Here is a 25,961-nt window from a genome sequence, read left to right as displayed (position 1 = left end):
GCTAAGCCCCAGCCCATGGTGAAAGCTTTAGTGCAATTCTGATACTCAAGTCTGTTGTTGTGGCTTTGCCTCCAGTAGAGATGCTGCTGCTATTCTGCAGTGGCTGAGTGGGGTAGCGTCTGCAATTGAACCCGCAAGGTAGTATTTGTGGTTGGAAGTCCCTTATAGCTGAGGGCCTGTAACTGAGAATGCAGCTGTACAGACCTGTCCGTGGGTGCTTGAGCAGTAAGGTTTGTGAGTTATGTGCTCCAACGCCACTGGAACAGACTAAGTTTAAATGCTGGGCTGCAAAGCAACCGGCCAAAGTTTTCTGTTTGCATGGAGTTGGAGGCACATGCTGTCAGCTATTCAAAGCAGTCCTCCCTTAACTAGAGGCCCATGCTGATGTGTTGGTTTTGTGGGAATGAGTCGTCTCCCTAACGGAAAGTCATTGGTGGCCTAAAACCTTTATGAAGGAAAGCAAACTGCAATATTAGGTGATGGATTTGGATATGTTCTGTAAAGTTACTAGAATCAAACTGCTGATTGCTTGTGTGTGGGTGGCATTCTGCAAAGAACCTTGAGCTCTGGGACTCACAGCTTGGGACTGCAGGTTGGATGGGATGATCTGGGACGGGTTCTCAAACTGCAGGTCGTGACCCAGGTTATTACGTGGTCATGAGCTGTCCGCCTCCACCCCGCTTCTCCTCCAGCATTTATAATAGTTAAATATAAAGAATGTTTTTAATTTATAAGGGGGGCTCGCACTCAGAGGCTTGCTATGTGTGAAAGGGGTCACCAGTGCAAAAGTTTGAGAGCTGGTCTGGAAGAAGCTGGGATGGCTACAGCATCATTTCCTGTGCCCTGAACATCCTGGCTCGGACAGACTGCTTATGTGTCAAGAGCCTTGTTTGATGAAAGTTCTTGCAAACCTGTTTTCTGAAGCAAAGCCTCTACATGCTGGTGCAAAGAATGTGATGGGAGAGGTGCTGGTGATTGGAGGCAGATCCAGAGGGTCTTAAAAGAGGAATTTACCTGTGGAAAGCTGAAATATGCAGCAAGCTGACCCACCGTTGGTGGTGAGGGTGACTGCATTATCTGGAAGATTATAGCAGTAAGAAAACCAGAAAGCTACATTCAGAAGGGTTGTAAATTATGGGGGTGTATTTTATTTCACTGTCCTAGCCATCCAGTGCACTCCTATAGTAGGCAGGCAGAATTCAGCTTACACATAATTTGTTTAATACTGTGAAAGGATTTGATTCTTGCTGGAGGTAAAACGTGGTCCAGGTTTGATATTCCTTTGGGAAGCTGTTTCCTTGAAGTCTGCATGCTGTGGTATGGAGATGTTGGTATTTTTAGAGTGTTGTCTATTTATTTATTACACAACTTTGTGATTAAAAGGAGTTGAGAGCATAAATTATCTGCTGGTCTAGGGAGTGACTCTGTCATTAGTAATCTGTGGTAGCAAGTAGGGGAAACTGAGCGGTTTCTCTTCTAAACCAAACAGAAAAATGAATCTTAGTTTGCAAGATGCATCAGGCAAGCAGACAGAGAAACCTTGATTTCTGGAAAGGTAATTCCATTTTAAGACCTACAGTTCCTGCATTGAGCTGTTTGGGTAGCTGGAGAGCCAGAGGGAGTGAGTCTGCTCTTCTACTGCCTTCCCTGGGCTGCCCTTTCTCAACGACATTTATGATTCTAGTGAGAACTGATGCCTGAAGCTGCCAATAGAGCTTCCTTTTAAAGTCCATCAGCGGTTATTAGCCAAGATGGTCAGAGATTCAAACCTGTGCTCTGGTGTCCCTAAACCTCCAACTTTCTCAAGCTGGGAGTGGACGCTGGGATGGATCACTCGAAATTGCTCTGTTCTGTTCATTCCCTCTGAAGCACCTGGCATTGGCCACTGTTGGAAGACAGGACACTGGACTAGATGGACTTTTGGTGTGACCCAGTTTGGCCGTTCTTGTGTTCCTGTACTCTGACAGATGGCTGCCAGAACAGGGGTGGGTTTGCAGTGTAGCTGCCGCCTCCGGAATTTACTGTCTTGCAGCAGGCCTAAGGTTGTCGAAGTAAATCTTGCAGTACTCAGAGGCTAGATGTTCTAATTCTAGTACAGCTTTCTAAATCCTCCCTGTGCTCATGTGGCTGATTCGGAGGTACCTTCTGCCAGTGATTGCTGCTAATGATTACATTAACCCTTTAAAATGTAAAGCCTGAAACTGCTGACCTGTGGTAGAGTCCTGAGTCAATGGAAGGCTTGGTGGCATTGAACCTCTGGTTTGCAAACTGGGCTAGAAATCTCATGAGACTTTGCTGGGAGATTTCCAGCACTTCCTGGGCCTTTCTGTCACAGCCAGTGACTGGCCATAAGAATTCAGTCCTGGTGGAAGTAATTGGTGTAAAAGTGATCAACAGGACAAGAGACTGCATAATGTTCTGCCATGCAAAGCAAATATGACTCTAGCACTACCATTCTTTGACACGCTCAGACAAGAAATATAAAATAATCCAGCCTTCCAAGAGCTCAAACGAGTAATTCTAGATGGATGGTCAGTGCTTTGGGACTGCCAAGATAAAATTGCTGCGTACAATGGGATTCCATTCAAAAGTCAGTGTCGTAATACATTACAGTATCAGGCTGGAAATGCTGAGCGTAATGCACTGATTCCCATCGGGGTACAGAGATGTGTAAGAACTGCCTATAGGCTGTAGTTGGGTGCATTCTGGGCATTGGCAGTGTAGGTGCCTCCTTCAGTAGCAGAGTGCAGTTCAGCACATTTCCCATCTTGGCATTTTTGTTTGTTTTTGTTATGGCTGCCCACAAATGTCAGTTTTTATGTTGATTTTTGGGCTGTGGAACTGGCTTGAGAACACACATGTTTTCACATACAGCACCAAACAGCCGTTATATGGGGTCTACTGAGGCCACGTTCAGCCTGGACTGCATTAGAATTGGTGACCTAGAGTAAAAAGGGTATGCAGCCCATTACCCACATCCCTGAACCCCCTTCTGAATTTTGAAGGGACTGGGTAGTGCTGCTGCTGGGTTGCTAGAGTTATAACATGAGGGGCTCCAGCTGGTGCACAATTGTGAACCCCAGCATGAAGACTAGAGCTGCCAAAGGATGCTGATTTACCCCAGCTCAGCTGTAACCTGATAATTTGAGCCTTTGGGGCCTCTGGAGAGAAAGTCAGCGTTGCTCTGCAGGGGCTGGGGAAAGATTTCACGTCACTTCACTAGCTCCAATCACAGTTATTGCTTTTAACAAAAAATGGACTTGTCACTTGCACTCTCCATGGCATTACATTTCAGCTGATGGGATTGCAGGCTGGTCTCTAATTATTGGCCGAGAAGCAGAGAACGTTTCCATTCAGGTCTTATGTGCCAGACGTAATATTTCTCCTCCTCCGTTTCCCCTTTCACTCCTTGTCTCGTATTGTAAGGTTCCTTTTATCCTCTTGTACAGAAGAACAAATAACTGTACATTTTTAGAAGTTTGTACTGTACGTTTCACCTCAGTCATAAGAGACAGCTCTGAGATGCCAGAGCTCAAAAGGCAGCCTCCCTCACTTTACAATCTGCAATGCATTACAAGATGCTTCTTGCTTTCTAGTGGGGATTGTAAAGCTACTAGTTCATCAGCTGTACGTTATCTAGTGACCCATTGGTACATGGCTCAAGTGAGAGCCTCTTTGGGGTTTGTATATTCATGTAACAAGAACCAGGGGTCACCCAATGAAATTAATAGGCAGCAGTTTTAAAACAAACTTAAGGAAATACTTCACACAACGCACAGTCAAGCTGTGGAACTCTTTGCCAGGGGATGTTGTGAAGGCCAAAAAGGAATTAGATAAGTTCCTGGAGGATAGCCAAGATGGTCAGGGAGGCAACCCCATGCTCCGGGTGTCCCCCAATCTCTAACTGCCAGAAGCTGGGACTGGATGACAGGATGGGTAACTTGAAATTGCCCTGTTCTGTTCATTCCCTCTGAAGCATCTGGAACTGGCCATTGTCAGACAGGATATTGGGCTAGCTGGACCATTGGTCTGACCCAGTCTGGCCGTTCTTATGTTCCAGCATCTCTTATGTGGCGGTCTCATGAGATGTGGGCAAAGGGCAGTTAGCGTGAGGACTGGGTAACTGGTCCAGTCGGTAGGCTCATGGTGCTCCTCTGTGCTGAGCCCTGCCAAAGTGGCCTTCTATAGAAAGGCCCCTGTAATATGATGGTTAGAGACCTGATAGAATCTGTGCAGTAGTATTATTTGGGAACAAGACTCTAATCTTGGATGGACCAAGCACCTGGTACTGGCATATCACAGAAGTGCCTTCGTACCAGGCAAGTAAAATGCCGTCAAACTACTTTGTAAAAGCCAGAGCTAGTAGCTGCTGTAAGATGCATCCAGGGGCAAGAAGGCAGCAATTAGAGGTGCACAGCAAATGTGTTGGTTGCTCAGATGCTTCTCATGCTTGGGAGTGGTAGCCAGTGCAATGCTTGCAGGGCATTGGGCTCATCTGTAGCACACCGCTTGCCCCTCCTTTGCTGGTTAGCTATGGGAGCTGTTGAGAGAGGCTGTATTTCTGGGGGGTGGACCCATGCTGAGTGTTTCCCTCCCAGGACTCCCTCTAAAGGGAGGCTGTGTGTGAATGTGTTCTAGTGCACTATTTGATCAGAAGGTTTTCTGAGCTGGGGGATGGGAAGCTCTTCCTCATGTTAGTTCTAAAGCAGGCTCCTGAGACTTCAGAGTAGAACTTCCAGGGAATGGGGCAGGTTAAAATTCAGCCTGTGTGGCTCACAAAGAGGAAGGAGAGCCGCAAGACCACCGCAACCTAGATAAAATTCAGCATGTTCCACATCTTTCCCTGCCCAAATCTCGCTGCTTTGCTGGCAGCCCCCGGGGATGAGGGTTTTCTGTGGAGGGGACAGTGGGGAACAAGCTGCAGCTTTTCTGAGACATGTTGGCAACCCCATGTCTCTAGTCACCTCCGGCCATGAAGGGTGCTGGGGGAGTATGGGCTTGTCCTCGCTGAGGCGTTAGCTCATGGTGTAATGCAAGTGCTCCTAGCCAGGCACCTGTGCACACCCACAAAGCTCTAGTGGAGCTTTAGCCTCCAGCTGGCTGTGCCATCAACAGGGCGCTGCTGACGCTCAGCCAGTAATGCAGGGGCAGGACTCGGCTACTCTGCTGCTAACCCAGCTGCTCTCACCCTGTGGAGCTGCAGGGTTGTGTGTGGTGTGAGCTGGGCTAACTTGAGCTAACACTGTCCTGAAGAGAAGCCCGAAGAGCCTGTCCTTCACTGCAAAAAAAGATGTGTTCTTGACCTTGATTTGGGTTAAAAGCAGTGAAGGCACAGCAGTTCTGCCTCTAACTCAGGTTGTCTGCAGTGTAGTTGTAGCCATGTTGGACCCAGAATATTAGAGAGATTTTGTCTCTAACTCAGGTTAGCAGCTCGAATTCAACCACAGGGGCTGCCCTGTAGGCTTAAATCAAGCTGCAGTGTCGCCATGTCTTCACTGCTGTTTTAACCCAAGTCAAGAGCACTGCATTTTTCTGCAGTGAAGACATAGCCCAAGTCTCTCTTCTCCCCTTCCCAGCAGATTGTGGGTAGGCCTATCTTCCCTGTAATGGAGTTTAACAGCAGAGGGGTGGGGTCTCCTCTGTGACCATTACTCCTGTGGTTAATGTAGGGCTGAGCAATGCTGGCTACTGATGGAGGTGAAATGGATGCTGTGCTTGCTCTGAGGCCTGGTCCCTGATGGTTCTGCAGGCATGGGAAGGGGGTGGAAGATGGGTGCACTTGCAGTGCTCGGGATTGAAAGCAAAATGTGAATCAAGGCCCTGGTTCCTCTTTGTTGTTCCAGCTATTGTCTAGTGTTGTCTCTCTGACCTTCTTGGCTGCCTTTAGCCGTGAATAGAGGACATGGTTCAGGAGCTTGGGATGCTAGTGTCTTGAGGCTCTGCAGCAGGGAGAGCCATGTAGTGTCACTCTGGTCCCCATGAAGCTTAGACCTTGTTGGTGTACTGCAGATACACTAGCAAAATCCTCCCATTTTTGTGTTGGCTTCTGCAGCTTTGACCACTGAGGGTATGTAATCAACTAAGCATGACAAGTGTTCTAAGGAATCTTAAAGTACCAGGGGTGAAGTTCAGAGGCTCCTCCTTGCAGGCTGTGGCAGTACTGAGAGTTCTCTACACTTGATCTCCTAGATATGTTTCCTGTCTGGCAAAGCCGCATGCCGAGGCCCCCTAGCCTTGTTGCCCAGAGAGTAACATGCTGCACAGTCTTCCCTGCAGGGTTCTGCAGTTGATACTGCTATAGAGATATTGGTCAGCTAACTGCTTAAAAGAAACTGCCCTGATGATGCCGACGCGTCTCCCCCCCCCCCCCCCCAGTTCTCCTAGCTGCTGAGGCTCAGTATCTTCATCAGTGTATTTAAAGCTGTGTTCTAATCACCTTACCAAAATCTTTCTTGTTCCCTTTAGTGCTAACTGTTGCTGTCTTTGTGCTTGTGTGCCACCTTGTTAATTAGCTGCTGGAGGGCATGCCCACTCATGTAGTTTGCCAGCAGATGCATGTTTGGCTTGTAGCCAGTGCTGAAACACTGCAGTTATTGCCGCGATTTGGCAAGCGAGTCTGCAAAAGGCCTAATTCTTCTTACTAAAGCTGGTTAACAATAAACTTAGTGTCTGAATATTTGTAACATTCTGTGTTCTAGGGACAACCTGCAGCGTCACCGTTAAGCTGCAGTGTGGCCTGGTTTTATAATGTCACTGCCTACCAGTATGAAGGAGACTTGTGAAAATCTGCTCCCCGAGCAGCCATTGGGAGAGAACTGACTCTTGGGGTGATGGTAGCATTTCAGCTTGAGGGGTGAGGGGAGCCTATTTTAAGCATTTAATTCAGGACTCAGTAATTGGAATGAAGTAACTAACCAAAGTAGATCTGGCTCAACAGCAGCTTTTACAGCCCCCCTCCCTAACATCTGGCATGGGCAGAATATCCTTTCTGCTCATACCAAGGGCCATTTGAATAGCTGGGGATGAACCAACCCCTGGCAGTGACAGGTGGAGTTAGGGGTCCTCATCAAGGGCTGAGAGAGAGGGAGGGAACAAGTGGGGGGAGGGGTTAAGATCCTAGTATACTTGGTAGAGAAAGTCTCAGCCCTAAGGCAGCTTCCATTGCATCAGGGGATAGAGCTAACCTGGGTTTCAAAACACACATGACCACTTCCTCATTTGTTAAACTTTATCTTAATTCCCAGGCAATGAACTTTAAGCTGGAGTTGAGGTTGGTAGAACACCTTGGTAACTTACAAGTGGTGAACCCTACAGGAGAGCTGTAGCCATACACCAGACAAGCAGCAGAAACCCAAGACGTTCAGAGTTAAGGTGCAATTTAAAGAAGCCCAAACACTTGCCAGGACAGAAATGCACAGTTAGAATGTCCCCAGACCGTATATCTTTCTCTACGGTGACCCCAGCCTCCAGTGTTCCCTTTGTCCCTTTCACAGCAAGGGGCCAGAGCTTGAGAACCCCTTACTCAAACAGTTAATGGTTTACGGGATCAGGGTACTTGTTGTAAGGTGGGGTCTGTGGATCAGACTCTTCTGAAGGAGTTTAGAAGTTCCTGAGAAGTTCAGACTGCACCTGTGGATGCCTTAACTTTGGAGAAGTCAATGTCCTGTTGGAGCGTCCGTACCATGGCACCTTCCCACTTTCCTACCATCTCTTCCCACAAGCTTTAAAGTCTGTGGAAGTTCTGAGGGCCGTATTTGTACTGACTCTTCTGTCTAATGTCACTAGCGAGTGTGAGGCTTTGTCACTGCACTAGCTCGTTCCTTTTGAGTAAGTGCTCTACTTTCCTGGCCAGGCCTGGCAGGGTTGTGTGCATAGGTGCACTAGCTCAGAAATAAGGTGCTTAAGGAGAACTAGATAATTGGTATGTGTGTTCCCAGAGGCTGCAGTCGGGGATTGGGTCCCGCGGCGCTAGGCTACAGCAGCAGGCACCCTAGACGTATTTTGTGATTCAATATAAGTAAAGTGTTGGGAGTTGCTTCCCTTTCCCAAATGATCCGAAACCATCACAATGGCCAGGCTCGGGGCCAGACTTCAATTATTTTTACTTTCACAGATATGACTGCATTTCTGGCTCAGAGCTGACTAGCCGCGCTCACCACAATGCACCTTTAAAATGGCAGCTGCAGCTCATTAGGGTCAGACTAATTGGCACAAGGCAGCTCTTGCAATAGATTGGAATTAGAGAAGATAATAGGGCCGGGGAAGAGGATTAAATGAGAGAAGGGCATGAAATCCTCTGAAGCGGGTTTTGCCTTGCTTTTACCTCGTTCACTTGAAAGCAAAGAAGGCGTTTCTCTCTCGAAGTATGGGCGTGTTTAGTGTGTGTAGCGTAGGAGGGAGGAGTAATTCATTGGGCTACCAGTCCTTATTGCTTCCAGCTGACAGCAGAGTCCCTGCTGAATGCCTGTGCCCTGGAGTTTAGCAGGTGAGTGGCTTTGGTGTCTTCCAAGCATTGCACTAAAGGAGTGCATGGCCAAGGCTGCTTCAGAACCACTCGCCTGAAAGCACAGCCATCTGCCCTGCTGCAATAGTGAGACAAACAGTTGTGAGCAACAGCTGCATAGACCAGCCTCTGGCTTTTGCAGCTTTATATTAGTATGTCAGTAAGCTCTCTGAGCTTCCTTCTGGACCTGCTCTGAGAGTCTGCTGCTCGCCAGCACTTCCAAGTTGGTGCTGGACTCAAACCTGCATTGAATGCTGCTGGCAATGCGGAGCACTTGTCTTTCTGTGACCATCACCAGCTCACCCCGCCCTTCCTCCCTGATGATGTTTCCTCTGCTGGTGTCAGACTACTGGGCTGACCCTTGCTGAACCAGATGGTGCTCTAATTTCTTATGAGCAGATGCAGGCATCAGGTCTGATATTCCCCGGGGAGCAGTGGGTTAATGTTTGGCCTCAGACGTAGGAGGAGGGAAGGGGTGCATATGTGGCAAAATGGTCTCTCGTAATTAGAGAGAGCATATGGCATCTGTTCATATCACTGAAATGAAGTCCAGAATCTTTTGTCCAGATGTCCAGCCAGCATATCAGGGGAGAGAAGCACATCTTGTCTGCAGAAGACTGGTCTTCCCCCACACAAGTGCATCCGTCTCGAAATGTTTCCTGCATTCTTGTCTCCTCCGTTTGGGTTCTTGTTAACACATTCCTGTTTACAGTCACCTTTGCCATCTACAGTGCAGCCAGTGCCCTGTAGTTCCCGTAGACTATACCTCCAGTGTTTGAATAGTCCCATGTATTCCCACTCTGGGAACAGTTCAAAACACCAGGCTGTTTGGGTACCAGTCTCACGGATTTTCACCTTTGAAGAGCTTTGTTCGTACAGAGCAATAGCTGGGGCTAGTGCCTGACTGTCAGGGCTTTATGGCTTGAGGCGTGCAGCAGAGATTTCGATGGGTTTGTTAGGTAGATGTTTAACAAGTCTCGCACCACGTCAAGTTATGGTTGGTTCAGAGTAGCTCATATGGGGGGTGGTATTTAGTCACTGGGGGGACCTTGGTCACTGGTCTCCTGCTTTTCTTTTCTCCTTATCCCTTTGGCTAATTCCCTTTCCAAAGCCTATCAATGGAGCACCTGGTATTGCCCACCCAGTTAGAAAAGTGGCATTGTGCAAAGTTCTCCCTGAAAACCTGAGGGTTCCCTCCAACACAAAGTATATCACAGTGCTTGGTTCTGCTTTTAAAAGGGGTTAAAAATCCGACCAGCCTTGGCAAATCGTCCTTCGTTTACGCTGCAAAAATAAGCATGTGGAAAAGCTGCTGAGGCCAAGCACATTACTCCAGGGTGTATTCTCGGCTACATAGGCGGCTTCTTCATGTTTGTTTGTATATTTTTCCTCCCCAGTTAGAAGTTCTGTGTTCACTTTTGGTGGCTCCTTGCTTTCTGTATTTCCATCCATGCAGTTCATAGATTCATGGATTTGTAAGGCAAGAAGGAACTACTGATTCGGGGCTGTTTTCATGTCCCAGTGAACTACATATTAACATCAGGAAAACAGGGTGCTAGGTTGTAGCCAATTCCTTGACTTCAATAGCTTGCACGCTTGAATGATAACCAAGCTCCCAGTTTTGTCCCTGCTGGAATTGCAGGCTCCAGCTGTTACAGGGCAGCAGTCCCTGTCTTCAAAGGGCTGTGTTGGCTTTTTCCTTTTCTGTGAATTTAAGCTGTGAAATGCTGTAACGCATCCTTCCTCAAACACCACGTTAATCTGCAGGGTTAGAATCTGTCACTGAGGGTGGCTTACAGTTGAGGCCCAGATGTGATCCTGACAGCAGCAGCAGCGTTAGCAGACATGGGCAGGGCACAAACAAGGCATTCCGGCCCGTCCTGAGAGGGATGGACCTTCCAAGCTGTGATTCCTTGCTGGGCATCTTGCATCCTCTCCGGCCCCTCTTAAAATACATTATGCAACTCTTGAAAGTGATGGTGACAAGCTCTGACTCTTCTCCTTCCCTCCAAGAACAGGTCATGTTACACTGCCTTTTATTGGTCCTCTTTGGCTCACCTTTAGCTGGGAGGAGAGCTGCAGTAATGGAAGCACCAGGTTTCCACATGCAGCGGGGATGTGCCAGTTGCTGAGGCCAACCCTTCACTGACATGGGTTTTCAGTTACCAAATTCAATTCTAGACCTTTTTAGAATCTCAGCATTTGTCAAAATGTTAAAAATGTTTTCTTTGAGTTCTAAGCGGGCTTGGTTGGCCTTTTTTGCAAGTACAGTTCCAGTTGCACCTGGCCAATCCTGAATGAGGCTCCCCCATCTGGAGCTGCATTTAGCAGTCAGACGTGATGAGGTTCTGGCTGTGCACATGCTTTGCTGCCATGTTCATAGCAGCCTTTGGGATTATCTGATCAGGTTAGTTTCACTCACTCAAAAATCATTGATGGCTCAGCAGCTCACAGATTTTCCTTTCCAAAGAGTCAAGCCTTTAGCCCTTCCTTGAAAGTCAGGGCGGGGTATAAATGACCCACCTGTGTTCTACCATGTGGGTTATGCTTTGGTGGTATTTAACTTCCTGACTGTATTGGAAAGCAACTTAGAACAAAGACACCAACATCCACATCTGGTGGCCAGCTGTGTAGCAGGCCCCTTTGCGGAGTTCTGGATTAGTGCTCCACCTCGCAGGGCTCGCCCATCTCCACCAGGGAGGGGAAGATTAAGGTGCATGGAGCTGTGTAATCCTGGGATAAGTGCTCTGACTGCCTGCAGGAGGCTAATATTAACTCTAGTTAGCTTCCCTCAGCAAGGGCAAGCTTCTCCTCACAGCATGCATCTTGGTCCAGCCGTGCTGCTCAGTTGAACCAATCCAATGGGAGCACAGAGCCGAAGGAAGAGGGCAGGAGTTATTGGCTTGAAGCTCATATAACCAGATGAAACTTTTCTGCATGGCCTTGGCTCCTTTGCTCTTTGCCATATTAACACTCAACACCCACTGCTCTCACAGCTCAACTGCCACTGGATACGAAGCCAGGACACATGAAGGTTAATGGCCTCGTCAGTGGTGCTCAGAAGGGCAGGGGTTCTGAGTTGGAGGATTCTTCATTCCTCTCAAAAGTTGTCTTTGACTACTGCAAAACTCATTGCACAGAGCATCACCAGTACGCGACACACCCCAAGGCCAGAGGTCTCCTTGGCTGCTGGCGTTCCTATTACAAAACCCCATTTTTGAGACGTTTGAAACTTGATCACTTTGAGTGAGACCGAAACTTGGCAAACAGGCTTAGACCAAAGAGGTGAAATATTCTGTTCTATTAATCAGCTTTGCCAGTTTGGGATCGCTTCCTTTTAATGAGCATAAAAAAGAAACTGCTCTTCAAAGGAACTGAAGGCGTGGCATGTTCTCCTGACATGCCCAGAGCAAAGGGCTGGCATTACAACTATAAGGCTGCCTCCTGCACCTGCACAGGCAGGCAAGGGGAAGTGGGAACTGAAAAGCCCTAGCACAGTGTGGGCAAACTATGGCCCAGGGGCCGCATCCGGCCCTTCAGATGTTTTAATAAAGCCCTTGAGCTCCTGCTGGGGAGCAGGGTCGGGGCTTACCCTGCTCCGTGCGTGCCGTGGCTCTGTGCAGCTCCTGCAGCACTCATTGGCTGGCAACCACAGCCAATGGGAGCTGCAGGGGTGGCGACTGTGCATGGGGCAGCGCACAGCGCTGCCTGGCTGCACCTCCGCATAGGAGCTGGAGGGGGGACGTGCCGCTGCTTCCGGGAGCTCCGTGAGGTAAGCGCCACCCAGAGTCTGCACCCCTGACCCCTTCCCACGCCCCAGCCCTGATCCCCGGCCCACCCTCTGAACCCCTTGGTCCCAGCCCAGAGCCGCCGCCTGCACCCCCAGCTGGAGCCCTCATCCCCCCACCTGCACCTCAACTTCCAGCCCGGAGCCCCCTCCTGCACCCTGAACTTCTCATTTCTGGCCCCACTCCAGTGCCCGCACACTCAGCCGGAGCCCTCACCTCTTCCGGCACCCCAACCCCCAATTTCGTGAGCATTCATGGCTCATCACACAATTTCCATACCCAGATGTGGCCCTCAGGCCAAAAAGTTTGCCCACCCCTTTCCTAGCATCTTAATGCTGCCGCTTCTCCTCCATGATGGACAGCTCTGCTGCCTTAAGCAGTCCCATCGGGATGCTCCCTTAGCAGAGGGCATGATATCAAAAGCCTGTTCTTGCCCTCTGAGAACATGCTACTAGCCTCCGGGGGGGGGGGGGGGGAGGGCAAAAACAAATTTAAAACCTAATGTGTAACACTTCTAAGCATAAATGACAGGAGAGCCTGGTATTGGATCATTCTGTGTCGATTGTTACACAGGTCCAGCAAAATGCCAGAAGCCTAAATCAGAGGATCAGACAGTCTGGCTAATGTGTAGGTAGTTTAGATCCCAACTAGTGGAATCAGATGGCTGCACAGCCCCTGTGTAATCCCTCTACTATTGATCTCTCAGCCCCTCTGCTGGCTTGTCATCACAACCATTGTCTTTGCTTTCTGCGTCCTGTCTCACCACGGAGCATTGCACTCGCCTTGCTGCTGTTGGTTACATTCTTATCTGACACGATTGGGTTAATTGCAGATGCCCATTTGGATCAGACCCAGACAAAAGTCAGATGCAAATAGCCACACAATTTTCACTTCTCATGACACACAAGCTCAAGAAGTGTGGGTGCCGGTGCCACTAATGGAAGCTGGCGAGCCTTTGTCAGCAGCTCTTGTGCGCATATTGGGGCTCCATGGGAACATGCGTAGCAGGTCATATATGTGTTGGGTGCATTCATGGCTTAGGTTACTTTGAGGGTCTAGTGTGAGGGTTTTGACACTCAATTTTGTGCTATGGCAGTTCTCTGTTTGGGGAAAATAACGATCAGAAACAAGATGGTTAGCACAATTCTCTGTGTTGAATGGGGCTGAACAACAAGTGTAGGTTTTGCTGTAATACTGATTTCTATCCTGTTTGTATTCAGGAGAGATGTAAAAGGGAGGCATCCCCAAAAATGTAGTGGGCAAATGCCCCCTTGTGGTTGAGACGGTGGGAAAGCCACTCTCATTACTGAAACCCTCAACTTCTAAACAAAGCAAATCGTTCTGCCTCAGCGGCTCTGAATGCCTGCATGTCCTGTTTTATGTTCGCAGTGCACATTGTCTATTGTGTGTGTGTTATTGGAGCAGGATGGCATATTGTTTGGGTTTTAATGGTGCTTTCATGAATTGGGTTGCAAATATTTGATGTGGAGAGGACTAAGAAAGACTTTGAGGGCTTTTCAGATATTTTCCCCAAGCTGTAGACCGTTTTAGTCCATAGTGGGCTGTAGCTAGTTTGCTTTTTTCTTCTCTACTCTCTGCTGACTTGTAGTTCATTAGTTATTGCCTTCAGCTTTGTTCCCCTTCTTCAAAGATGTATAATTAGGATTCACTGTCAACTGTCTGGTTTCAGGATCTGGGTTCCTCCGATTCTCTACCTGAAAACATGCCTTATCACCAGCTGCTCCAGAGCTAGGACGTTTAAAATGTGAATGCTGAGACGTTTTCACTATTTCCTTGCCTTTTATGGGGGGAATGGGAGGATTCGATTTTTAACAGTGAATGTCAATTGCATCATAAATACACAAATCAACAAAAAGAGTATTTCTATCAATTACTGAAATGTACAGATAGGCAAAGTAAGAAAAATGCTGCTTGAAAACATATTAAAGTTTGATTTAAGGATATTTACTTTGAGGATTTTGACATGTGAGGTTGATAATATGTATTCAGTTATGAGGCTTTATTTTTTTTGAATCTCAACATGTACTGTCATTAATTTCCCACTGCTGTGAAAATTTAAATAGATAAATATAAAAAATGCTTAAATATGAACATTGATGTTATCAGTCAACAATTGAAAAAAAAAATTGAATTTTGCCAAGCCTACTTGCATCAGGAGTGTTCTTGACCTCAGCAACATTTCTCTCTGCCTTTCCAGAGCCCCCAAGGTCACTGGTTCATGCAGGGAGAACCTCTCTGAAGGGCTGGGGAGAGCATGTGCAGAGCCACACAGGTGAACTTGTCGTGTTAGGACCTGATCCTGCATCTATTGAAGTCTCAATAGGAGTTTTGCCGCTGACTTCAGTGAGCACAGGATTGCACAATGCAGCTGTTAAACAGGAACCACTTCAGGAGTTTGTTGCAACTGACAGGGCTGTAGAAAGAAAAAAGTGTGTTTGGCCCAGTACCAGAGAGGGGACTAGGACAAAACAGCCCTGCCCGAAGTAGCTCTGGCCAGAACTCTTGCACTGGGTGCCTAAAGCCACAGTAGTAGGCACCCTGCTGACAGTGGGTCACTTATCGGTACTCCGCACCGATCGCTCCCATTTCAGTGGGAGTGGGCCATGCATAGAAAATCGGACCATTTTAGTAGGGTGCTTAATTTTGGGCACTTAGATGCAGGACAACAGTTTCTAACTTAATTCAGGTCTAGGTGTGTCCATCGTGTGGAGACCAGATCAGTGCCTACTTAGGTGGATGCACGCTATACCTCTGCTATGAGAGGCAGCCTTCACCTATGTTGTAATTAACATATTTAATGTTAAATGGTTGGCACTTAGTGGGTTATCCCTGAAAGGCCTTGCAGCGGTCTGAGTGGCAAAAAACCCACCAAACTGCTTCTCCCAGCTTCAGAAAGATCTCTGACTACTTCCACTCTAAGTTTCGGGTCATCCCTTCACTGTCTCTGCTGGAGGATTTGGGCAGGATCTTTGGAGGACATCACACAAGACTGTAATAACCCAAGCTACTGCTTTGAGTGGAACAGCACGAGGCTGTAAAGTGAAGAGCTCCACCAGTGTTGACCACAACTTCGTCTTGTGTTGATGATAAGAATACTTATGATACAAAACAGGTTTTACATTTAAAACTAACAGAGGAGGAAGTATTCTCTGTAGATAGTGAATCGATCTGATTTGTTTCTGGTCACTGTGTCCTTTAAAATTTTAAACTAGATCTTATCCTCTTGAACTTCATTTGTATTCATAGATTGGAAGAGGAAAAAGAACTGTCCTGCCCTCTCCACCTCCTAGAGAAGTGACTACTGCTATCAGAAAGCTGGCTTAGCGCTTTCAAGCCCTGGTCCCAGGTGCTTAACCAGTGATTTCCCCTTGTTCAGTGGCTTGACTTCCTTTAAAACTTCAATAGCAAATGTACTGCTTGATTTTTTTTTTTTTAATTTAAATTATTTTAAAAGATGATAGTAAGTTGAGGCCTTAACTTAGGTTGTCATAATTTCAGATGTAATATTTAATTTTAAATAGGTTTATTTTATAAAGAAAAACCCAATTTAAATGCACCCATTTAAAAAAAAAATCTATTTTAATCCACCCTTGTTCATAGGGCTTTTCCCCCTACGTGTTTGGCAGGGGACTGGCCTTGTCTGTACTAGAGGAAACTTGTGAAATTTTTTTTCCCGTGCACTGCTTCTCCCTTCCCTGGAGTTACCGACATTGGAAGCCCTAATGTAGACAGCCCACCTGCTGCTGGTACATTTTTCAACCCTGTGTCATCCATGCCTGCTGGGAGCAAGTCTAACCGATTTGCTAGCGCTGGTTCTTCTGGACTGACAGCAATACTGAGGAATCTTTCCAAAATGTCCTTAGTGTAGGCAAGGCTAGTGGTGAGTCTGTTAGCCTACTGCGAAAGCGCTCCTTCTCAGCTGTACTCCTTAGTCGTGTCTTCTGGGGGCAGGTGATCTGGCTAGGGGGAAATGTACAAATGGCTCCCCTTTCTCCCTCCTACTGCTGACACCGGAGAAGCCTTTGGAGCTGTGCCAACTTGGCTAGAAAATCCCCCAAGATGAACGAATCCCGGCAGCTGTGAACAGCAGATCCTAGGCTGGTGGTGAAGCGTCAAAAGCTTTAGAAACTTGGATAGCGTCGTCCTTCCGCAGGCATGGCTGCAGATGAGATCCAGGATGGGGTGGCAGCTGACCCCTTGGTCACGTTCATTGTGCTGGTTTATATTCTCTTTCCTGCTTCAGTTCCGTTCCTTGTGCTGCCAGGAACTGGGGATGAGCTGTCTGGTCCCTCCACCCTTCTAAGGACACGACTCATAGGTGGAGGATTTGTGCATTTGAACTTCAGATGAAGAGCCCTTGTTTTGAATGCAGAGGAGTTTCTCCGGGTCTGAAAATTCTTCACTGCCCTTAGTAGTGGTAATAGTCTGAACCAGGAGGGACTGGTTGCTCCCCTTCCCTCTTTGAACAATTCTCTGTTAGTTCACTCCAGTAGGGCTAAACCAGCAGATGTCAATCAACCAGCCATTAGCCTCTTGCTCTTTGAGTGCAGTTGTCTGACTGGGAGCGGAGGGAGCAAGGCTTTGCCTGCTATGGAGATTCTGCCTCCGGCTGTTTTGAAGCTTCAAATTGCCCCAAAATGAAGTCCCAATCCTCACATCTGAGTCTTCGTGGGGAGCACGTTCTAACCATTCTTCTCGGTACCAGTCGCTGTCGGCACCACTGGAGCCAGCTCGCCCTTCCTCCTTGTCTTGTAATCTGTAATGCGATTAATCTAGGGCAGTCGTGAATATTCTTCTAGAGGGAGCACGTGCAAGGGAAAGGACCTTCCACTCCTAGAACATGGTGCAGAATGCACTGTAGAGAAGAGCTGGACTGGATAGGCAACTGTTAGCAATGTGGAACAATTCCCTAATCGGTGTGGTAACTGGACTTTCTGTTTTTCCCTGACAATACTGCACACTGTTCCGCTTTTTAATAGCTCTGGCAAGTTCCTCTTTCTGACCAGGGATAAAGGATAATCGACTCATTCCATGCAGAGCGTGTCCCCTGCAGTCATGCGCTGATTTGGCAGAGCTATCTGAGCCCTTGGTGGCACAGGTTCCCACACCTGTGGGGATTTGGTTCAGGTTTCCTGCTTAATGAAGCTGTTGAGATTTTGAAGGTTTTTTGTCGAGTCTTTGATCGTCCAGCCAAATTCTACATCTTGGTGTGCTCTGGGCAGGTGCCAGGGGCTTCTCTCGGTCAGCTCCTCTGTTTAATTAGACCACATCCCAGCCTGAAGCGCAAGGCTTAGCTCTTCGTAGCCAGCATGGGGGAGAGTTAGCTGGCCATCCTCAAGGAGCAGGTTTAGACTCCTCCTGCCTGAAACTGGTTTGTTCAGGCTTGAGCCTGAAGCCTGATGCTGAGAAGGGAGGGATGGCCAGAGCACTGGAGCAGGGCAATGTAAATGGGTAGTCAGCTTGGGAAGGGACCGGAATTGTGCCCCAAGGCCCACTCCCATGCAGGCCAGTTTGGGGTGTCTTCTAGAAGCTGCATTTACAGAGTTTGGTTTGGATGCTAGTTGGGAACTGCTGGGAATTGCTGACCCGCTCCTGAAGGATCGAAGAGCATGAAGGCAGGATTGATGGAGTGCTAATTGTGTTGTAGAAGGAAATTAGTGGTTTCTGGGAACCAGCTGACGAAAGCTTTGTGGCTGTAATAAATAACCATCATGTCTAGATGATTAGCACTCAGCCCAGCCCAGCCAGGATGGTGGCTTAGTGCAGAGAAGGCCAGGGCAGAGAGAGCCTTCCCGCTTCATAGAGCCTAGTCACAGGGAAACGCAGTGCTGAAGTTGGGGGGAAGGTGGGTCTGTGCTGCTCTTTCCCTTGAGTTAGCTGATCTGGAGGGGAGGCAGTAGAGGGGACAGTCTCAGTTGTGCCTGCGGAGTAGCTGATTATATAGTGCACTGTGTTTTATGGAACAGTCTGCCTTGTATGGTGGCTAAATCCAGAGCAATCCTTGCATTAGTCTATGTAGCCCAGTACAATCTGCTACCCCTCTTAGACTGTGGGTACGTCTATATGGACACTTAGTTTGTGGAAGGCTGAGGTGTAAAGCAAACTTGTGCTAGCCTGCCAAGCACTAACTGGCCCTCTGGGCCCTGCTGCAATGCACTCCAAGTTCCCTAGTGCACTTTGACCCTGTTTCAAAGCAGGCACATCAAAATGCACTGGGAACTTTTAGTGTGTGGCAGGGTAGTGCGGGTACATTTATACCCTGGCTGAGATAGACATAGGTTTGCCAACTTGGTAATATTTAATAACTGGACACTCCATCAGAGTATGGAAACCTTCCCTGCCCCACATCTTTCCCTGGGGCTCCATCTCTTCTCCCCCCCTCCCAAGTCTACTCTTCTTCCTCCTTCAACTCCCCCTCCCACCGCCCTGCCTGGGTCAGGAGGGACTCGCCTGCAGAGCTGGGGAGCCCTAGCTTTGTAGGGGCTGATGCGGGTGATGACCCAGCACCTCCCCATCCCGCAGTAACTGGACTTTAGGTGTTCGGTCAATAGATCTGACCGGACGCTGTCCAGTCCCCTTTTTGACTGGACTTTCCAGTTGAAAACCAGGCACCTGGCCACCCTACATAGGCAAGCCCTGAGCCATTCATGAGGCTAGTCCCAGTCTAAATCTCTATGCCACAGAAATTCACCTCTGGTTAGAATGTGGCCAGAGGGTTTGGTCCTTACCGGAACAGCACCTGGAGCAGTGATGTACAAAAGTTTATTTAGAAGCACAAAAAGTCCTCACATTCTGGAGAGTGTCTCAGCAGCCATCCCTGTGTCACCGAAGCTGGAGCCCTCTTCACAAATAAGCAGACAGCTGATGTATGCGGTAACTTCCCAGAATGTTGTGTATCAGGAATTGGTGTGTGCACTAAATGTGGCTTCACGCAGCTTCTCTGGGTCCAGGAAGCTGCTGAGACAGAGAAACAATTAAATGATTAAAAATTCCAATAAATCCCAGAATTCAGTACCCCTTCCAGCCTCTGACACACTCATCCCTGAAATAAACAAAGCAATTAAATACCAAAGAGCTGCGTTTCCCAGGTCGCTCAGATTTTTCTGAACTATAACTCAGCTGTCTGGACTCTGCTCTCCTCCTCAGCAGAGAGTGTCGGGGACCATATTGGCCTGAACCATGAATTTCCTGTGGTTTTAAAAATCTAAACTACTTCATTGTTTAAATGCTGTATCATATGCTGAACCCAATTTCAGAGAATATCCTACGCAGTATAAGGCGAATGCTAGTGTAGTTATTGGCAGCCCCACAGCTGCAGAGCCTGCATTTGCTTTGGGAAGCACATCCAGAGGTTCAGATACTTATCCAAACTTTCTGTAGCTATATACTTTCTGTGCCCCAGCTCCCCCCTCCCCACTGCTTGGTTATAGGAAGGGAAGGGAACAGCTTGCTCTTAACACTTCCCTATGCAAAGCCCTGGGCACATTTTCCAGGGGGCTGACAGGCCTGCTTCCATTTCTTTGTGCAGCTGGCATGCAGATAGACCATTCTCTCCCAGATTCCCAGAGCAGCCCAGTTCTTGGGTGGGCACCCTGCCTGCTGGGTCACCTGGGAGCTTGCTGCTATTCCTTTAAGCATGTGTCACTGAGGCTGTCTGGGAGCTGCCCTTCCTGGGAGTGATCAAAGTTTCTCAGTAGCCCATGGGTCCCAGCGCAGGTTCACAACGAGACCTAGAAAAGAGGCCACCTAGACTGAGCTTCCTGGTTTGACCCTTCCCTCCTCAGGCTCCCTTTTAATAGTGGCTCGTCTTGCATGAGGCCATTTGAAAGGGACATTTTCCTCCCATGCTGCTGTGGTCTCCGGGGCAGTAGTCGGGCTATACTTCAAGCAGATGGCTCAGTTTATTACAGAAATGTGCCTTTTTGGTTCCTTTGCTAGGACAACTCTAAACACCTTGGAATTCCTCAACTGAATCCCCGGCCCCCCAGTAGCTGGCCCGTTACATTTGGGGGAGACAGGCAGCTGCAGCCATCCGTGTCTGTCCTGCATCGGGGCTGCAGCTTGCTGCACTTCCTTCCTTTCCAGCTGGATAATATTCTGAGCTCCTGTTTCCCCTTTCATTCCTGAGGAGATGGTGCAGTCGTGCAGGCAGTGAGTGAAAACTCAGGGCTGAGACTGCTAAAGCCCATGGGCTCTGCTCTTCCCTTAAAAGCAAAAGGGGAGCGGAGGGCCATGCACTTAAATGCTTGGATCAGCTGCTCAGGGAGAGAACCGGCTTCCCCAAAGGGAGCACTGTGCTTGACTGCTCCACTCCTGATCACCTGGGGAAGAAAGATCCTCTTTGACGCTGCTGCTGTTTCTCCTTCTTCCCAGCCAAATCCTGATGTCTGGAGGATGTTTTAATCTGTAGCTTGTACTGTCGCGTGCTGAGATGAGAGGCTGAGAATTAAAGGCGGAGGCAGCTTCCAGTTATAAAGCAGGTTTTTGATCCCTCAGTCAAATTTTACCCAAAATAAACCTACCCACCTGTAAAACTTCAGATGGGTTCTGCCACCAGCCTAGTTCTCCTAGGAATCCTGTGAGGCAAATTGGAAAAGAGGGTTGGGTGACATGAGGGGTCCAAAACTGAGCTGATTAATTTCTTGAGAAGTTTCCTACTCAGAACTCTGAGGGGAAACTCAAACTTGTTCTGGTTGGCTGGGCTTGTGCGGCCATTCACTCTGGTTCTGTCGGTCTGCGGGGTGGTAACTTTTGAACGCTTCAGCCAATCAATTCCAAAATTGCAGGGAATGTTCCAGCCAGCCGTGGCCAGAACCCTATTGATTGCAGGGAAAATCAGAAAACGGAAAGGGGGGAAATGGGGAGTATATGGAGCCCCTGTCCTTTGTTTAGCTTCAAGCACCTCTGCAATTGTCTATGGATCAAACAACTGGATGATGGCCTTCAAGCGTAAGGAGAGCCCTTCTTGTCCTCCCAAGAGAAACTAACTTATGGACACCCAGACAAATAACAACCACAGGGTACAGAATGGGGGGATTCTGGTTTGGGGGTGGGAGAATGGGGAGTGCACAACTCCTGGCAGTGGGAGAATGCATAAGTCCCTACAATAGAGGGAGATGTGAGGGTGGCATCTGGGAAGATTGGGGGGGGCTGCCAGGAGCACCTCATGTGTGCAGTGCACTCTCCCTATACAAGCTGTAAGTGTATGACACGCTAATCTATTGGTCTGGATGAGGACTGGTGCAGGTGCCGTTAAGTGTTAGAACTTTCATGGATTAGAATAGGTGCCTTCAGGGGAAGCTTTGCACCTTAAAGCAGCTAAAGTTTCTTCCTTTAGGCATGTGTGGGGTTCGTAAGTGCACAGCTCCTCTTACAGAGCTTGGGGAACCCTGCGGCAGCCAGATGGGAGCTTCTTCACCCGTGCACAAGTGTTTAGGAGCCTCTCCCACTCTGTGAGCCATGAAGAGTTCCTCCTTTGGGTGCCACTCGGGAAGCTCCCATCTGGATGGTATGGAGAGCCAATGACCCCAACCCTCACTCCTCTAGCAAACTCCCAAGTTCTAGCCTATCTCAGTCAGGCTGTAATTCTTTGTACTGTAGCACTTAGGGAACTGCTTCCATTTTACATATGGAAGACTGGAGCTCAGAGGGTAAGTGACTTACCTGAGGGGTCACAGCAAGTCAGGGTTAGAACCCACATCTCAGAGCCCCTGTGTGTGTTCCTGGATCGCTTGTCTAGGAGCTGGCTGGTGCCTAGCTTCACTCTGAACTAGTATTCCAGCTGGTGAGGTCAGGTAATGGCAGTACCACCTCGTTGATCAGTGCTGTAGCTGATGGAGATGTCACTAAGCATCCAGGCTGTAGCATGTGCCTGCTGGAGGATCTATTCTAGAAGTGTCCTGATCTGTCTCTAGGGTACTGACACGGTCCCCATCACCGTAGTATCTGAGTATCTCAGTCTTTCCTGTCTCTCTCCTCATGCACCCTGTGAGGCAGGGCAGTTATCCCCACTGTACCGCTGGGGAGCTGAGGCTAAGTGACGTGCCCAAGGTCTCACAGGGAGTCTGTGGCAGAGCAGGGAACTGAACCAGTGGGCCATCCCTCATCTCTGGCAAACGTGTGCAGGCAGAATGACCAAGGGAAGGAGGAGTTGGAAGTGTCCATAAAACACCTTCTGTGTCTGGTAACCCTCTGGCTTCACTATCCAGAGACCATTGCTGACATAGCCCTGAGACCCACCCCGCTCCCCCTGAGGCCATGAGTGGGGAGAGCAGAGCACTAGGACTGTATTTGCAGAGGCAGCAGCAGTCTGATTCCATCTAAGACAAGCAAGTCCTTTCCTGTCCTCACAGCATGCCTAGAGACCAGCTTCCTGTCACCCACAGTCCTGAGGAACCCTCCCCCTGTGGAAATAGTGTATAAATGTGTTTACCATTTCCCATCCTGCTGCCAGACAGCTGAGAGCTTGTCGACAAATGGGGGTGTGACACTACATCCTCCTAGGACAGTTCAGGCAAGTGCCCCCCCTCCGACCTGCAGAGAAGAGGGGCAAAAGCTTGCACGCATCCATATGAGGGGCTAGCTGGGCAGGTTCACTCACCTGTCCTCACTGGAAGGTGGGAGCAACTAACTCTTCTAAGTCTAAGCTAGATCCCTAGCAGCCGACTTCTGGTCCTCGCAGGAGACCATGCTCTGAGGCCTGTTTAGTGTGTGTGTCCCCCCTCCCCCCACTGGCAGGCACTGCCCTCACAGTGAGTGCAGACCACTGCTCCCTGCTGGTGGGGGAGTCGGCACATTGCCCTGGGCTGCACAGATCTGCAGGTGCTGCCTTACCTTTCTGGGCAGGTGCATGCAGTGTTTTGTGCACCCCTCCTGAGGCAGCTCAGGTGCTAACACTCTCCTCTCCCACCTCTGTTCTTAGTGAAGTTCATGCGGGAAGTGACTCCCTACATTAAGAAGCCGTCGCTGGTGTCAGACCTCCCGTGGGACGGGGCAGCTCCCCAGTCACCGAGCCTGAGTGGCAGTGAGGACTCCGGCTCCCCGAAGCACTACAATGGCACCAAAGACAGGAAGGTGATCCCTCTGAAAATGTGCTTCGCCGCCAGGAACTTGAGCATGCCGGACCTGGAGAACAGGTGAGCTGGAGCCTAGGGAGACAGAGGCCTTGGCGTGTAGCAGGCTGCTCTGGGCCTATCTGCCTGGCATTTTGGGTGCAGGGAGGAGTGTTGACACAGGCTGGCGGGACATGCAAGGTGAGAAATGATCCCTTTTTGGCTGCTTTGCAATGTGTAAAGGAGTCTGGAAGACTTTTAAAAAGCTGCTTTTTCTGCTTGGCTTCTATCTGAATGTCAGGAATGTGGAGCCTCATGTTTTCCTGGAGGGCTCTTGGGAGGCCAGAGAACTGCAGGAGTGTCCCAGGCCCTAGTTATGGGGGTAGGAGTGTCTGAGTCTTTGAGACTCTTTTCTCCCAGGTGCCCATAGGAGCTGGAGTTAAATGGGTGCTTACAAAGACAAACAGGGTTTGAATCCGCCCCCCCCACCACTTGCAAGCCCTTGTGATGTCAAAGTCCTGCTAGATCTATTTGTTTTGAATCCTCCAGCAAACAAAGGCAGATATGAGACACCTGCATTCCTGATACAAAACCAACCAGGAAAAACACACCAGACTTTGGCTGTATGTCAGGAAAGGGCACAGATGTTTCTCTTCCCTTGTAGGCCCCCTTAGGTGTGAGAGATCCAATGGCATGGGTTTGTTCCTTCAGGCAGGTGGGGGGAGCTGTTCTGCTTATCACTGTGATGAACAGGTGGGAGTCAGGTCTGCGCTGGGTCCCCCAGCAGTGCGAATGCCTTTGCAGCTGACTTTGTGGCAGCAGCAATGGGGCTTTCTACAAGAGGGGCTGATGCTGCCTTGAGTGAGCTGTGAAGCTGGTGGCCTGACTGTTTGTACTTCCCGACATTCGAGGTGGTAACCCTGCCGCTGGTTCGTTCTCGGCCAGGTAACTTCACCTCAAGGGGTGCTGATCCTGCCTGGGTAGAGGATAGAGCTAGGAGTCAGGAGACCTGCATTCTAACGCTGCCTGCAGCTCAGACTCCTCTGACCTGGCACAGTCACGTCACTTCCCTGGGCCAGTTCTTACCCTCCTACACTTGCAGGGTGATGTGAGGGTTAACCGGCCCAGTTTTGGAGAGCTGAGCTCTTCAGCTGGAAGGTGCTATAAAGGGGTCATTATTTCACATAAGTCCCCCCCGGCAGTTGCAGGAGGATCTGGCAGTGTTGACTTCCTGCCCCAAAGCGTTCAGTGAGGAGCCTGCGTTCCACCCCGGAAGTAGCTGTTTCATAGGTGGGTGTGGTTATTCCTTATCTGCCACAAAGTGGGAGTTGGGAGCCTTAACTAGTTCACGTGACCCAAGTGGATTGAGTCAAAGGTGATATACAAGTGCAAGGCTCCTCCTTTGGCTGTATTAACTTGCACCCAGGGTCCCGAACACAGGGCTCCGTTGTGCCAGGTGCTGTACACCCACAGGGAGGCCTGTGGAGCTGAATGACCCAGCGCCTGACACACATGGGGCGGGAAGGTGAGGGGAGCAGCGAGGTCCATGGCCACAGGGGCCATCTGTGCAGATAGATGCTGCAGATCCCACTGCTGCTCGTTCGCAGTCACAGCAGAGATGCGTCTGGAGAAGCAGGGTTGTGATCCATCTAGTTCAGCTGTGTCTCTGCTTGCAGCCAGGTTACGTGTAACGCCTGCGTGTTTAGCGTCTGGTTGAAGACAAAGTGTCCTCTCCTGGTGCCTTTTGGGAGGTGCTGGCTGGCTGGGTGTCCACAGGATGTTTGGCTAATCTGCGTGTTGAACTCTTTCCATGGAGAAGATACCTGGCCTTGCGCCACACGCACACTCCAGCGGAAATGGCAGTTCCTCTGCTGATCCGTGTCCCCGGGATCGGCTCTGGAGACGATGCTCGAGCTTCAGCTAAGCAGCAGAAGATGGACTAAAGGAGACTTAGGGTGGGAACAGCTGCGCCTCAGGCCAATCTCCTGATTCACTCATCAAATCATAACTGCAGCTTGCAGGAAATTCTCAGTGGTTTGGCTACCAACCAGGTCTCTCCACTCAGCGCCCCTCCTCCCCCCAGCTGGCTGGCTGCCGCGTGGGACAGGCAGTGTTTGTATTTTGCTGTCCTCCTGGGGTAGAAGGCTCCAGCTCAGGGAAGGATGCAAACCCCCACATCTAAATTGCCTTTCTGGCAGTTTAACTTTCTTCTAAAACAGAGTTCAGATGGATTTGGGCTGAATCTCACCCAGGCCTTCCCCTGCTCTGGTAGCACCCGTCTGCCCTGTCACACACCTGCCAGGTGGGGGCGGTATTGCGTGTAATCCTGCCAATGAGTGGTGGTTGGGGGCAGTTAGAGGCTATTAGTGATCCTGTTGGGTGCATGTGTGTCCGGGGAGGGGGGGGGGGGGAGGGGGAATCTTGGTTGTGCTTATTTTCATTCTCTGCCCTTGCCACCTCTTCTTTGTACCTGCCAAGTGGCTGTATCCTATGTCCAGCCGGGGGCAGAGTTGGAATGTCACACCTAGTCAATGGTCCCAGAGCAGCTGCACTTTCCTGTTGAAAAGAGTGTTGACAACTGTGTATCTGTCCAGTACT

General features: G+C 49.3%; 1 protein-coding gene across 1 annotated transcript in view; it reads left to right on the top strand.

Annotated features, from left to right (window-relative positions):
* Window positions 1-25,961, top strand: part of SNTB2 (syntrophin beta 2) — a 46,691-nt gene that overhangs the window by 1,540 nt on the left and 19,190 nt on the right. Inside the window, exon 2 of the mRNA XM_065416677.1 lies at window positions 23,234-23,447. Within this exon, the coding sequence (XP_065272749.1) occupies window positions 23,234-23,447 (214 nt within the window). The remainder of the gene's footprint in view (window positions 1-23,233; window positions 23,448-25,961) is intronic.

Source organism: Emys orbicularis, chromosome 14 (assembly GCF_028017835.1).
Source record: "Emys orbicularis isolate rEmyOrb1 chromosome 14, rEmyOrb1.hap1, whole genome shotgun sequence".
NCBI lineage: Eukaryota > Metazoa > Chordata > Testudines > Emydidae > Emys > Emys orbicularis.
The sequence above is the reverse complement of the archived record's forward strand: the minus strand, read 5'-3'. Positions and strand labels throughout refer to the sequence as shown.